The 14,385-nt window shown below is 41.5% G+C and overlaps 1 protein-coding gene across 3 annotated transcripts in view; it reads left to right on the top strand.

Annotated features, from left to right (window-relative positions):
* GUCY2C (guanylate cyclase 2C) overlaps positions 1-14,385 on the top strand; it is a 43,023-nt gene that overhangs the window by 16,126 nt on the left and 12,512 nt on the right. For all 3 annotated transcript variants that reach the window (XR_008468002.1, XM_054211338.1, XM_054211352.1), the window contains 8 exons: positions 3,056-3,137; positions 3,932-4,037; positions 4,576-4,638; positions 5,234-5,305; positions 6,237-6,341; positions 7,582-7,668; positions 11,730-11,862; positions 13,707-13,844. Coding sequence is in view for 2 of the 3 variants with exons in the window: in XM_054211338.1 (XP_054067313.1) it covers positions 3,056-3,137; positions 3,932-4,037; positions 4,576-4,638; positions 5,234-5,305; positions 6,237-6,341; positions 7,582-7,668; positions 11,730-11,862; positions 13,707-13,844 (786 nt within the window). In the remaining variant the exon portion in view is untranslated. The remainder of the gene's footprint in view (positions 1-3,055; positions 3,138-3,931; positions 4,038-4,575; positions 4,639-5,233; positions 5,306-6,236; positions 6,342-7,581; positions 7,669-11,729; positions 11,863-13,706; positions 13,845-14,385) is intronic.

The following is a 14,385-nucleotide window of genomic DNA, read 5'->3' on the forward strand; positions in this document are numbered from 1 at the left end:
TACCTCCTCTAGGGAATATTACAATGCAAACCAATAACTGGAGGAACAAAGACATTCTGATAACTAAAAGTTCATTCACAGTAAGGTGGTGGATGAATTCAAACACTTTTATTCCTCAGTAAAGTAAATCAGATGGCTTCAAATTAGGGCTTGCTGCTTGGTCCCAGCCTTCTCAGTGTTGCTCCAGTCCTATTCTCATTCATCCCTTGGTCCCCACAGCACGTTGTGTTGTCAGATGATCTCTGAATCTTCTAAAGATTCCCCTGAATACATCCTTGTTTGAAGCTGCTGTACAAGGCCAAAAGAAAAATGTTTGGGAATTGCAGAAAGCCAGTGGCTACAAACTAGTAACTTAACATTCAATGTTTAACGAAGGCCTGACTTTGTGGCCAAGCTAAAACCACCTCCCACAGGCACTTGATTATTTGTTTTCACATTTTTTAAAAAATAAGCCCTCCTTCAGTGTGACTGTAAAAAAATATATTCCCACAAATGGCAACTTTTTACTGCCAAAGTTTAAGTAATTTTAAGTACGGACAAAGCCAGTCAAAACTTTCCAACCAAAAATACGTTTTTTCCTCCAGGAGGTGAACAAACGCAACAACCAGAGCCCTGATCCTTCCTAAGCTGTAATTGAGAACAGTCAACCCAGTTCTGCTATCCTCTTTCCTCCTGGCATTCCTTAAAAAAAGGGGCTTCATCCACATTTTTCCATTATTCAGAAAGTTTGAACCCTCACTCTAAACACGGATAAGGTCAGCCTTCAATACACAAACGTTTCTGGTTCCAGAAGAGCTGAAGACAATTAATTTGTGATGCACTCTCCCTTTGTGTGTTATGATACCAAGATCCAGGAGGTGGTAGCAGAGCCTCAGGAACGGGAAGTCGCGGACCCACAGCACTTCCCTGGGCAACTTCAATCAGCTGATTGTTAAGCTGCAAGCCACTATTCACAAAGCTTAAGTTTTACAGAATTCGTAGGAAATGGCTTTGCACATTCTCATGTATATGTCGTTTTATAGCGGTAACTTAATGTCCTTCCTTGGTGGAGGGAAGCCTAGTACTAACAGTTTTCAACGGAGAGCAGATGAATAGTAAGTTACTAGGAGGCCCTGAAACTGATGCTGAGATGAGCACACAGAAAGAAGGTGAGGAGATGTGCTACACAGAGTAAAAATAAAAGCCAGAAAGCTGGGTCCAAGATCCAGAGTTCCTAAACTCAATTCTATGTCAGATGCAGACACTTACATTGGCATGTTCAAAATCCCTGCCCAGCTGGTGTTTGATTCTGGAGGCAGCTAGTGTGTCTATTGCTGCTTTGTATTTGTTTATTCATTTTTACACTTTATTGTTTTCCTGCGTGCCTTTATTTCTTTTTCTGGGCACATGCAGAAGTGCATTAGCCTCAGGAAGGTTGAGTAGCGCAGCTATTTTACTATCCAGAACCAACATGGCAATCTGCGAAACTAGATTCTCCTCTGCCTTCTTTGCCTGAGACACTTGCTCAGTAGAGCAGGTACGCTCTAGACGTGTGGCCACCACACGAAGCTCTGCACTAATGGCCTGCTGCTCTTCAAAGGAAGTTGGTGGCCACAACTTTCTTTCCCAGTACCCCTGAGCTTCAAGAACTGACCCAAGACAGGTATCAGTTCGCTTTTCGACATTAAGACAATCAAAATGACAACCTTAAATAATCACTTCCCAGCCTCAACAGTTCTGCTTGTCTGCTCAGGAGTAGGACCTTTGTGTGCTCTGTGATTTTGTGTCTAAGTCCTCAGATGCCTGAGCAGCCTGATTTTCAAATTGTTTGGCACCTGGCAGCTTCCGAGGACACTAATCTGGCAGGTTTGTGCTGCACCAGATTAATTTCCCTCTCTAGCATATGAATTTCATATTGAAAAGTAGAGTCCACTCAGTACCACTTGTCATCCCAACACAGTGTCTGCAGACATGTTCAGAAATGAGTTCAGAGTCTCCAAAGCTCTGTCTACAACTACAGCATCACTTTAAACAATTGGGCCAATAAGGGGAGAACCCAGGTGCAACATGTTAAAAAGTTTGTGTATGTTAAAGGCTGTACCATGATTTTCATTTTGACCTCTTCCAGAATAACAAGTTCTTTGAGAAATGCCTTTCAAATCCATAAGTGGCTGTACTCTGTATCAGCTGAAATTCTGAGTGGAAGCTGTGATCTTCAGGTGTATCCTATCCTGAAGCAACTTATATCAGTAAAGATTCTGAGTGACATAGGTATGGGTAGTTGTGGAAAATTCACTGTCGAAGAGGTGTGTCCTTCTCACTGGGAGGGTACCCAGCAGGACTGGAAAGGAAAATACATATGTTATAAACCTTGAATCAGAAAGTCATCACTGAGTATTGGGTTTAATGATAAAAGCCGTAGGGACCAAACCTTTGTTCCCCAGTTCAGAGAAAGCCTATTCCAAAGAAGTCAATGAAGAGCCAATTTTGCATTAAGCCCTGAGTTTACTGGGGGCAAACAATGTTTCCTGCCTGCCAGTGACTCTGATTACAAATGGTCAACTGCTTTCCCCATCTACATCCCTATCCCATGGAGATTTGTACCTAAGGTTTGCCTCCACCATCGACTCTTAAGAAGTCACTGAAAGGAGAAATTTGTCTGCTTCATTTTCTAAAATGTGGTTACTAAGAAAAGTCAGGTTTATTCCTGGACTATCCTAAACTGTTTTTAAAGAGGAGGACACTTGAAAACCCTCCTGCTGAGCTGATGTGAGATTTAGTGCTGTTAAATTCATCTCCCACCTGGGTGTCCCTACAGAGCGCCCATGCCTCAGGTGGGGAGGTAAGACTGCACTGCTTTGGGTCATGCTTCATCCCGCAGTGAGAGGCAGGCACTTGTTATCTCTAGGCAGTGCTGGACTTTACCAAAGCCTCTCAATTTGGATGTGACCAAAGAATATCCCTGCTCAGCAACTGTGACTTGCACATGCGCGGGTGAGGGTAATTTCTTAAATATAATATTGTTTCTCAGTGTCCTCTGTCAAGTTGTTTATTTTTCAATTTTTCTTTTCTGCAGGCCCACACGTCTTGACCATTGCTGTCTTCACACTCACAGGAATTGTGATTCTGGTTCTGATCATCTCTTTGCTGATTCTAAGGTACCAACCCCTTTGGCTCTCTGTTTGTGCTTGAACAGTTTTCCTCCTAGGGCAATGCCTTTGATCTCTCCTTGAAGAGCCATTCATTATCTTACCTTACATACCTGGGTGGCTGCCCTCAGTGTGAACTCTTTAGTATATGCCAAGTAGGATTTGCATCCATGGCGTTGTTATGTCAGGTTAATAATCAAGGGAGAAGTAGAAGTCTCCCTGGGAGACAGTAGTTTCCTTCTCCCTGTTCCTCCCTGTTCCAATGGCTCTTCCCTCATTTTTACAAAATGTGCAGAATATGAGGGACACACACAAAAAGGCATCTCATCTCAACACTGTTGTTACTTCCTGTCCTGGCATTGTATTCACACCAGTTCTTACCATCCAGCATTGATGCCAGGACTTCCTTTGGCTTGCACTTGATTGTGGGACCTTCCTTCAGAGTACATTCAATAACAAAGAGGAGAAGACTATATAAAATCCAGACAGTCCTTTGTGCTTTAAATTGTTCTGACCTCCCTTGAGACTCTGGCAATTGCCTAGCAGTTGTTCTGCTAAATCTGTTCTGTTCTTCTGCCACATCTCTGGAATTGAATGAGCATTTAGGCTTTCCCAAAGCTAGAGGAATTAGAGTAGCCCCAAACTGGAAAACTGTACAAGAGCCACAGGGCTTGTGCTCAAGCCTTGCCCACTCAACACTCCATCCTTGTGTCATCCCAACACTGGAAGCTTCCCTGTCCTAATCCTGTTGTGTGTTTCGGTTCACTGGGAGGATATTCTGAATGAGTTCACTCGTTTTGCAGGAAGTACAGGAGAGATAATGAGCGTCGGAGGAAGAAATGGTCCCATATACCGCCGGAGGAAATCTTGCCTCTGGAGACCAGTGAGACAAGTCATGTTAGTTTGAAGGTAAGAGACGCACAATGCCTGAAGCTGGATCTTGGATTCTGCCTTCTAAAGACTATCGATACTGGCGTTTTGGCATGCTCTGACTACATTGCAGGCTATGGCTCTGGTAGAACTAGGATCTATTAATTTTTTTTTTTTTAACCCTCGCTTGCTATATTGAAGAAAAAAGAGATTATTCCACATCTATCGCTCTCTAATAGAATGTATCTGTTTCCCAACAGTAAAGCTCATTTTGTGATGGATGAATGTGCTGGGTATTGATTTCCAGTCTCTTCCACACCACCACTGTTACAAATTATTTCCCTGTGCTTTGTTATGCCTCTGTAGTGCCCAAGAGCATGAAAGCAGCAGGTGGAGGGCCCGGCAGCTGTGGGAGAGGCATGGATGTACCACACTTTCTGTGGCATGTAGTGGCACTCCCTGGAGAGAGAGGCTTATGCTTCTCTGTGTGGCACACACTGGCATTACTTAGCTCTCTGGACCTGCCAAGTGGCAGGTAGGTGATAATTGCAAGTTAATTATTCTTCTTTGTTCTCAGATTGATGAAGATAAGAGACGTGACTCCACCCAAAGACTGCGCCAAGGCAAATATGACAAGAAGGTAACCTGACTGCAGTGTCCATGCTCCCTTCCTGGGCTTAGGAGGGCTCTTTCTGGGAGGAGGTCATTCCTCTCCAGAGATAACTCCACCTCTCCTGACCTTACAAAATGGCTTGACCTTATGGAAGAAATAAGCCATTTATTCCCTATCAGTGCTTTGCGTTTTGCTTCCTGACAGGAGGCAACATATTAGACTCCATGAACTCCTAGCCTAGTCCAGAAGTGCAGAAGCAGAAACAGGGGGACTACGAATCGGATACATTTTGGTACCAAGGAGATTAACGGATTAATGGAGGACAGGCCATTTACATGGCAATTCTTGTACATTCCATAGAGATATCGGCCTGACTGAGATATATTCATGTTGAGTTAACATTTGCATCATTGACAATTCTAAAGAGTTCTTACCTACCTGGCAAATCTTTTGAAGGAAATATAACTCCGGTACTTATTAGTTAGTTAACTGAAACTCCAATAGCAAAGCTGTAGGTGGATGTTTCTGTAGTATTTTGTTGTATGGATGTTTCTTGGAAAAGAAGGATGAATTGCTGTTGTATTAAACCTACGATTTTTCCCCCGACTTATTTTTTCTCCAGGTGGTAATCCTAAAGGATTTCAAAAACAGCGATGGTAATTTCTCAGAGAAGCAAAAAATAGAACTGAACAAGGTAACTGTTGCATGTAGCAACTGGACGCTGCACTATGAGTGAAGTCATTGCTTTCCACTGTCAACTCCAACAGCCATATGCTTGTGGATGTTTGTGAGGTGGACGGGTAATGAGTTCCTCAAAGGATATTATTGCTTGATGAACTTTCTCGTTGTGTGTGTGATCTCATCACCAGTTCAGAGCCTGAACTGTATGCCAGTGAAGCTGAGGATGAATGAAGTAATTCATGCTCTGTCATTCGGCCTTGCTAAATACACTTTTATAGCTCATGCTAAAAGGCAATGCACTCTTTTTGCTTATATCATGCTAATTCATTAGTAGCAGAATGTTGTAGTTAAATCTTATTATTGAATGCCAAGTGCAGCTCTTTAAATATAAGTAACTCTGCTGACTTGTGCATACAGACTATTCCAACATGAGAGATGAATCTGGCTGCAGTACTGCATCTTTTTTGAATGAATAGTTTTCCTTTTTACACAACACAGCTATACTGCGGATTCAATAAGCTCTAAAAATACATCAAAGTAAACTACAGTTGTCTATATAAATGGACAAAGTCCATAATATCATGCAGCATCATTAAATTTTTATTACTTGCTCATTTACTGACTGATTCACACCATTCTGTCACTCATAATGGCTATTCTGGTCAACTGGGAGGTTTCAGTAGGGAGGCAATAATGGAGTGGGCTCTGGAATTAAATTGTAGTCAGTGTCCAACAGCAGCCACTCTTATCTCCCTAATCCAGAAGGCTCAGGAATGACTAATGTCTTCAAGTATTTCACTTGGTGGCTTAGTACACACTGGTTTAAAGGAAACTCATACATCTTATCGGGGCCTGATAAAAAGCCATGTCACACAAGTATCCTTGACCTGTGTTTCTGTACTAACAATGATTCCTTTTAAAAATATGCAGTGTTTCTGCTCTAGCTCCTACAGATTGATTATTACAACCTGACCAAGTTCTATGGCACTGTGAAGATAGACGCCATGATCTTTGGGGTGATTGAGTACTGCGAAAGAGGTTCTCTGCGGGTAAATAATTTTGCAGGTCTCCTTCCACCCTCAAATTCTGAAATTTCAAAGTAAGAAAAAAAAATCCCCATTTCTGTCTCTGGCCCTCATGCAGCAGCCACAGACTGAGCAAGTAGTGGCGGGTTTCTGACTCTGGGTTCCCTCCCCCTTGATTGTTTCTCTCTAGCCTTCCCCAGGTGCAGCTGTGGCTGCCATCAGTTTGATGGTTCTCAGCAGGCAGAGGTGAGGTGCAAGCAAGGAAAAGCACAGGCAGAGCTCTGCCCAGGCAACAGCGACAGCCAGCATTTGTATTGTGTCCCCTATCAGGAGCATAGAGGATATGAGTTTTTCTTTATTTTCTAAGCTGTATCTGTTTTCTCTGCTGATGCCCTCATGGACCCCACGCTGCACACAGACTGCGAAAGGACAGAGAAAAGAATATATTCTATATTAATAAGGGACAAACAGTATGATGCTGGAATATGGCATATCCCATGCTGTAAGGGACAACAGCCCTTCATTTCTGTTTATAAAAAGAAATGGTAAATTGATGCCTGGCAAGAGTTATGGAAAGACCTATGGTTTATTACTACCATATTATTTCAGTGCTAATCATGAAGTAATGGTGGCATCAGCTCTTCTGCAGGTACACGTTGTCTCTGCTTCTGAGTTCTTAGACTCTTATCAGCAGCAGTGGTCTCTGGTACAAACTTGCAGCAAGGCAGCAAAACAACAGCTCTGTCTCTAGTTCTTTTCTTGTAAACTGACATACTCATGGAGGTTTACTTTTAGCAACAGAAGTCATAGTGGCTGGAAGAACTGTGAATGACTGGCACTTTAAGATAAAGGAATAGTCTACTTTGAACTTATAAGGCCATGAGTAAATTGGTAGGAAGTGGACTGTGAGGACAAGCCACAGAAATTCCTTTCCCTTCTTTTTGCACACCTTGCCCATTTCTGTCTCATTTATTTTGCTTTATTAAAGACTCAGCATGAAAAGCAAATTCACTATTTACCTTTAATTACACAAACCCCTCTTTTCTGGAGTCCTCAGTTTTCTAGCTCTGTGCAAACCTAAAATATATTTCATATTCCCTGTTTTCTGAGTCAACTCCTGCTCTAGTGCACGTAGTCCCTATAAAAAATGAAGGGCTACCTCATTCAGTCGCTGGTTGAAAGGCTGTGTGATTTAGATACCCATATCTCATCTTCTCCCTTTTCCCTGATGCAGTTTATAACCACTCTTTTCTTCTCTTCACAGGATGTTTTAAATGATAAAATCTCCTACCCTGATGGCACATTCATGGACTGGGAATTTAAAATCTCCGTCATGTACGATATTGCCAAGGTAAGCGGGCTGCTGACAGTGCAATGTTAATCAACCTGTCCTGTCTTGCAAAATGGATCCTCTGGAGAAGGCAAGCTCTCAGGGTCTTCTCTTCTCCTTGCTAGAGGATGTATGCCTTTCCACTCTTCCCTTCTCTGGGGATATGAGGCAGGAGGAGCAAGTGGCTCCCAAACTCGAGGGGTTGGGCTATTTATAAATAAACAAATAAAGTATGCCCCAAAGAAACGTGACCCAAAGATCAGAGGTTACAATCTGTTGTCCAGTGTCTTTGATTAGTAGGGTCTGCGCAGTCACAAGAGCTGCGTAACACACTGCTCTCTGTCCTCAGCTAAGGAATATAAGGGAAAACTGGTTTTTCAAAATGACGGAATTATTCCAATTTGTATCCAGAGACAGGATAAACTTTTTATAAATAAATTGTTTAATTCGCATCCTGATTTTCTCACTCACTAGAGTGAGAAACTAGAAACTAGAGCTCTCCATTTCAGGCAGTTCGAGAGGGAAGAAATTCATCCTGTACAGAAACCTAGACTGGTTTTCAGTAGCTTCCAACATTTTAGGTCCTTGTGGTAGGACGACTCCATATGAACAGTAAAGGAAATTCTATTCTACATTAGACACTTGTATCTGTTCAGCTGGTAGTTAAGGAACCTTTATAATTCACAGGTGTAATTATTTATTATACTGCTACGGGAAATGTAGAGAATTACCTCTGCCTTTTTGCTAGTGGTCAACTGCTCTCCTTTTCCTATTACTGGTTTGCAGTTGAACAGTCCTCCCATTTCCCTACATGTATCAGTTCAGATTTGGTCTCCACGATGAATGACTCCACTGTGTCTGTTCTACAGAGATACTGAAAATTGTGCTCTTTATTAAAGACCCCTTAATCCAAATTGTCACAGTTTGTTGGCCTTGTTAATGACTTTCAAGTTCAGTTAACGTTCAGCATTAAGTTTCTTTTTAAATAGCAGCAGTGGAGTTTCCCTTCCTCCTTATAGCATATAAAAAACCCATGGTATTTTTTTTAACCCTTTGCAGTTCACCTTCAGATGTTTCCTAAGAAAATAGGGATTAGTACTGGTTCTGTTTACAAAATGGAGAGAGAAATCCAAATGCCCAGTGACTGCACTGGAACCGGGACTTCACAGTCAGTTGTTCCCTGCACCATTGGTAATGGGGACGGGACATGGAGTCTGAGGATGGTTGGCGCACCACATCTGTTCTCTGGAATGACTCCTGAGCATTATTAGCTGTGTTAGTAGAGACAGTTCACAAAATCTTTCTGAACACTTGTATGTACCTAGGAATATCAGGAAACTTACTGTCTCTCCTATTCCTTGACCTGATGCTGTCGTGGAGCCTCTGGGACCTAGACATCTCCATTAACTTCTTGTATCACTTTTCCCAAATCCCAGCTTCTCAACCTCCAGGCACCCTGTCTTAGTTTCACTTGAATGGCTTCTTGCTTTACATAAGTCACTTCATCACTCTTCAGCTCCAGTTTCTCTCATCTGAGCAGCTGCCCTTTTCAGGCCCAGCCTCAGGTCTCCAGGCTGTAAAAATCCCTTTGACCATCTCCTGCAGTTCCTTTGCCTTCCTTTTGATATGCTTCTCCCTCTCCACACCACCACTTTCCTACACCTTGTTGTTTTCCATTTCCCAAGCAGAAAAAAGAGTAGTCCTCATACTTCGCCTACTCTTCATCTGGCACAGAAGCTGCTGCATCAGTGTTTCTGAATAGAGAAGGTTGTATCATTTCTGTTCCCTGGTACAGCTAGCCAAGCAGCGACTATTCCTAGAGCATCCTCTTGTCCACTAGAAGAGGTGGGGTAGGCAAAGGGGACACCCTAAACCTGCTCCATTTACTCATTTACTTTTTTTCTTTCTTTTTTTTTTTTTTTCTCTTTTCTATCTTTGCTGTCTCTAGTTCTGATGGCACCACCTGTAGCTACATGGATTTGGTTACACGTGACCAAAGAGCTCTGATGAAAGGTCTGCTAAGAAGGAATTGCAGTAATCAAGCCTTGCAGTTATTAGTGCATACACTGTTGTTGCAACACATTTTATTAAATAAGGGGCTGCTGCAGGATATTGTGCAAACTGTGTCAGGAAAAGGATTTCTCAGTCAGAACTAAAGCTTCAGAGCTTCAGAGCAGAGGTTACAAGAATGCCTCAAGGATTTAGGAGTACTGGACTGAAAGTCATTATAAATTTTGAAAATCACATCCTAGGTTCTTAATAGGTTCTCTGTTTCTGTTTTCAGGTAGGTGCATAGGATAGTTGGAAGGAAAGAGGAAAATTTTATCAGTCACATCTATAAGACTTCTGCCTCCAGAAACTGTTAACAAGAAAGCCCTGGTATAAGGAAATCAAAGTTACCTTTCTCTGCCATTTGATGCTGAAACTGATTAGGAATTCTGCAGTAGCAATGGGTATATTTCCTGGCTGATGAAAGCAGGTGTCAGAAGGAGGTGCAGCTGGAGGAAATAGGACCAAAAGCAGGCAAAACATCCTGGACAGTGTCATCAGGGCTGCGTGATAAAAGCTGCTTAATCAAGAAATGTGTTCCTTGGGTATAGCGTGCACAGTCTCTAAATTTTGGCATGGTCTAGATACGTCCAGGATAACCAGTCCGACAACATTCTCCAGGGATTGCATCTCTTGCAGGCTGCTTGTGTCTCAGACATACATCTACTCTGCCCAAAACTCAGCTCATGTTTCAGTAATCTGTTCCCACCTATGGATACCAAAGGAGAGAAATACAGTGTATTCATGACCACATGAACTATGTAACCCTGATTAAAGTCTGTCTACCAGTTATTGTACAAGAAGATGAGCTATACATGTAGGAGTCTAAATGGAATACCATTCAGAGAAGAAACTAAACAGATATGACGTACCTGTTCTGGCTTCCAAAGAATATAGACTGTGCTTCGTATACTGAGCTACAGAAAAGAGGACTATTGGAAGAAAAACAACCAGCAGTAGGCTATAAGTAGGTGTGATCTTAAGTAGTTCAGAAGAGAGAGATGAAACAGAATAAATAACAGCAAGAGGGTGCAAATTAGCATACCTACTCCCTTCTTCAGTTTACGCCCACTTACCAATGTTCTTTTCTTGCTATGCCTCAGTGCTGGCCCCTTCTCATCATTACACCATGTTCTAGTGTCTTCGACTAAATGAGATAAATTCAGAGGCGATGAGTAAAAAGGGGCAAACTGCACACCTTTGTACACCTGTCTGCGTTGTGAGTCAAGAGTCTGAATCTCAGGAAACATAGGTGAAACCGCATCGGCCAGTCCTCATGGTGCCCACCTCCGAGTTTAGCTCATGGATAGCTGATACATATTGACTAATACAGAGAAAACCATAATCAGTCAGGTCAAAAGAGACCTTTATGATTGTCTGTTCTGAGCCCCTGCCTTATATAAGCCTTAGTGCGTCACCTAACACTCTCTGCATTGACCCCTCTTTAGCCCAGAGGGCTAGAGAGGATCTGCCGCAATGTTTCTGAATGAAGCCTCTGCTGTATGGTAATCTCCAAAGATGATACAGACATAAAGAGCAATTTCTCTCACACCTGTGGTGTCCATTGGATGAACACGTAGTTGGAAGCACTTTTTTGTGTGACATTCTAACAAATCTGTACTAAATTTACCAAAAAGGCATTTATTGCAAGTGAAATCAAAACTTCAGGGGGAGGAAATAAATTTTCCTAATTGCTTAATTGTATTCTAATCTTATCAAAGCCCAACATGTTATGTCAGACTTTTGTTAACTAAGAGGAAGGATGGTCTTCCATGACATGATCCTTCTAATGATCCATCTCCTCATTTCTTAACATTGACAGTTCCCGTCATCTTGGAAAGTCTCCTCTGTAAAATAATATTGGTTTCTCTCCATGACAGGGAATTGTGATTTATGCATATCCGTTGCTGATGAAGGCCATTTAATTACTTGGACAGATACTACACTAATACTTCACATTCTTGTTGAGTCTGGTAATAGCTGAGTGTCTCACATGTAATCTTGCTTTCTTCCTCTTTTATTATCAACCACAGGGGATGTCTTACCTGCACTCAAGCAAAACTGAAGTCCATGGTCGACTCAAATCCACAAACTGTGTAGTAGACAATCGCATGGTAGTGAAGATCACTGATTTTGGCTGTAATTCAATTCTGCCTCCAAGGAAAGGTAAAACCAGAATCCAATTGGACTCTCCTTCATGTTTTCCAATGCAATGGAATTTTCTTGTGTTCATAGTCAGTAGGGCCTAATTGCATCTTGTACACAGTACAAAACACATAATGTGATTTTGTTTCATGTAGCAGCCATCATACAAATGCTATCTGAAAACACTGTCTTAACTGAAATAATATGATGAAAGAGAATTATTAGCAGATAGAGAAAGAAATCAAGCAGTGTAGGTGAGAAGGAAAGGAAAGATACATTTTCAACTTACAGTTTAGAAAACAGAGATTTCACATGTGCCTGAGATGCAAGAAACATTTTCAGCATCCCAGGCCTTCATGCAAACAGCTCTCTTTAGCAATAATGCTGAACTTGTGTGAAGAAAAAAAGGAGTTAAGCACCGCTTGATCTTGTCATTGATCAGATGCATGTGTTACTACACTGCTCTGTGATTTAATTTAAACATTAACAGTTGTGACTCTGATCATCCTTAAAAAAAATCTGTAATCATATGCTATGATAACCTTAATGTTTTTCATTCTTTAGGTAGGAATCTAGCACTATGTGTTCAATCAGACTTGAATAATGTTAACAGCTTTTCTTTAAATTTTCTAGTAATCTCATATTCATAGGACATTTCTCTAAAATAAAGCACTCCTTGCTACTCATCTTCTTACTTGATCTTGAGTAAGAGATGAACCCCTCTGAAATTATGTCATCTGAATCTGTATAGTAGAGCTTGGGGTACAATAAGCACAGCACCACAGTGCCATAGCTGTAGTATTTGATCTGAGAAGAAACTGGTTGTAACTGAGTTAAGAGAAAATTTTTACATTCATACACAAACATGCTCAAAAGTAGCAATGAGAACATAAAAGACTAAGAAAAGTGCCCTAAATGTAAATTCTCTATTCATTCTTAATCATACAAATTTCATATTTAAATGTATATTATTATTACATTGTAATGTATTTCTCTTTTTTCATTGCTCCTAAGATAAATGGTTTCACAAGCAGCCTCAAAATTTCTGGCTACTAGATTTCTTTCCTTGCAGAAAACTGAGTTTCCTCTGTTTCACAAGAGATCTACAGATTCATTGTGGCTGGATGTTGCAGCCTGATATCGTAACACCGTCTTCAGGGTCGCTGTGTTCAGGTCACTGTTATGATAAATCACCAGCATGTCATAACAAACTGTCATACCATGGCAGCGTTCTGGTTTTGAGGTACAATGGTGCTTGTTGTACTAGACATACAGATTAATAATTTCTGTAGAAGAAAGTGGTTATAAGCAGGTAATATTATGTCAGGCTCAAAAGCACTTGAGAATTATTTCAATAGCTTCATGATATCAAGGCTGCTGGGAAATATTACAGTCTTCTCACCTGACATCTTGTATAACAAACTCCATGCATGTACCTCAATAATTTACGGTTCAGCTTTTTTTTTTTTTATAGCACTGGCATTCCTTGGTCTTACACAGATGCATAGGCTATTTCTAAGAAGCCCATGAATGGCAGCTAAGAGAAGCAAGTCTGTTGCCCATAGCTATAACTTTTCTGGAGGTGTGAGGGTTTGCATTGACCCTGGAAAATAGCAGGGCCATCAAATCCCAGACAATTGAGAACTACCACATCAGAGGTTTATCTAACCTGTATTAATGTCAGCTTCTCAAGAAAAATGCTAAAATAGGAAATAAACATTAGCAGTGCGCTCTAGGTTTGATACGGAAAGAGTAAAGGGAAATACCACTATAGCCAATGGATGCTCTGAGAAGCATCACCCTTTTTCAGTTACCTCTCTCCCGTCCCCCTTTACCTTGTCCCCTGTTGTCATCTGAATCTTCAGACCTGTGGACAGCTCCTGAGCATCTCCGTCATGCTGATGTATCCCAGAAGGGTGATGTGTACAGCTACGGGATCATTGCCCAAGAAATCATCCTACGCAAGGAGACCTTCTACACTGGACACTGCCGGGACAGCAGAGGTAAATCCATAGATTTCTCCTCCATTTCAGCCTTGTGGGATGGTGTAGCTGTAACTGGCCCATTCTCCATGTTTCGTGAAAGGCACTGTCTCTGACAGCAGCTTGAACTGCTGCGTCTTTCACTGTGTGATGAATGAAGAGCCTGTTTGAAGGATCTCACTCCGGGGGCAAATGTATTTATTCTTTCTGTAAATAAAGTTTGCACTGAGTTTTCTTGCCCTCTCTCCTCCCTCTTCACCTTGGCCACAGCATTACGGAATTATACAACGCTGTCCAGACTTACTGTAGCATTCGAAGGCCACAAAGGTTTTTCTATTATGAGTTGTGCACAACATATAATAATTCACTCATATCAGGCATTGTAAATCAGCAATGTCAACACAGAACAACAAATACTCAGCAGCATGACACAAGAACAGTTGGCATTTAAAAAATGGCAATTCAGACTTTATTCAAGCCAGTCAAAATTAACTTTAGTCATTTAACTTGTGTCAAAAAAAAGCATCTCTTCCTGTAGTGCATCCATTAAACCCCATTTTGT

The sequence above is a fragment of the Rissa tridactyla genome, chromosome 1, assembly GCF_028500815.1.
Source record: "Rissa tridactyla isolate bRisTri1 chromosome 1, bRisTri1.patW.cur.20221130, whole genome shotgun sequence".
Lineage (NCBI taxonomy): Eukaryota > Metazoa > Chordata > Aves > Charadriiformes > Laridae > Rissa > Rissa tridactyla.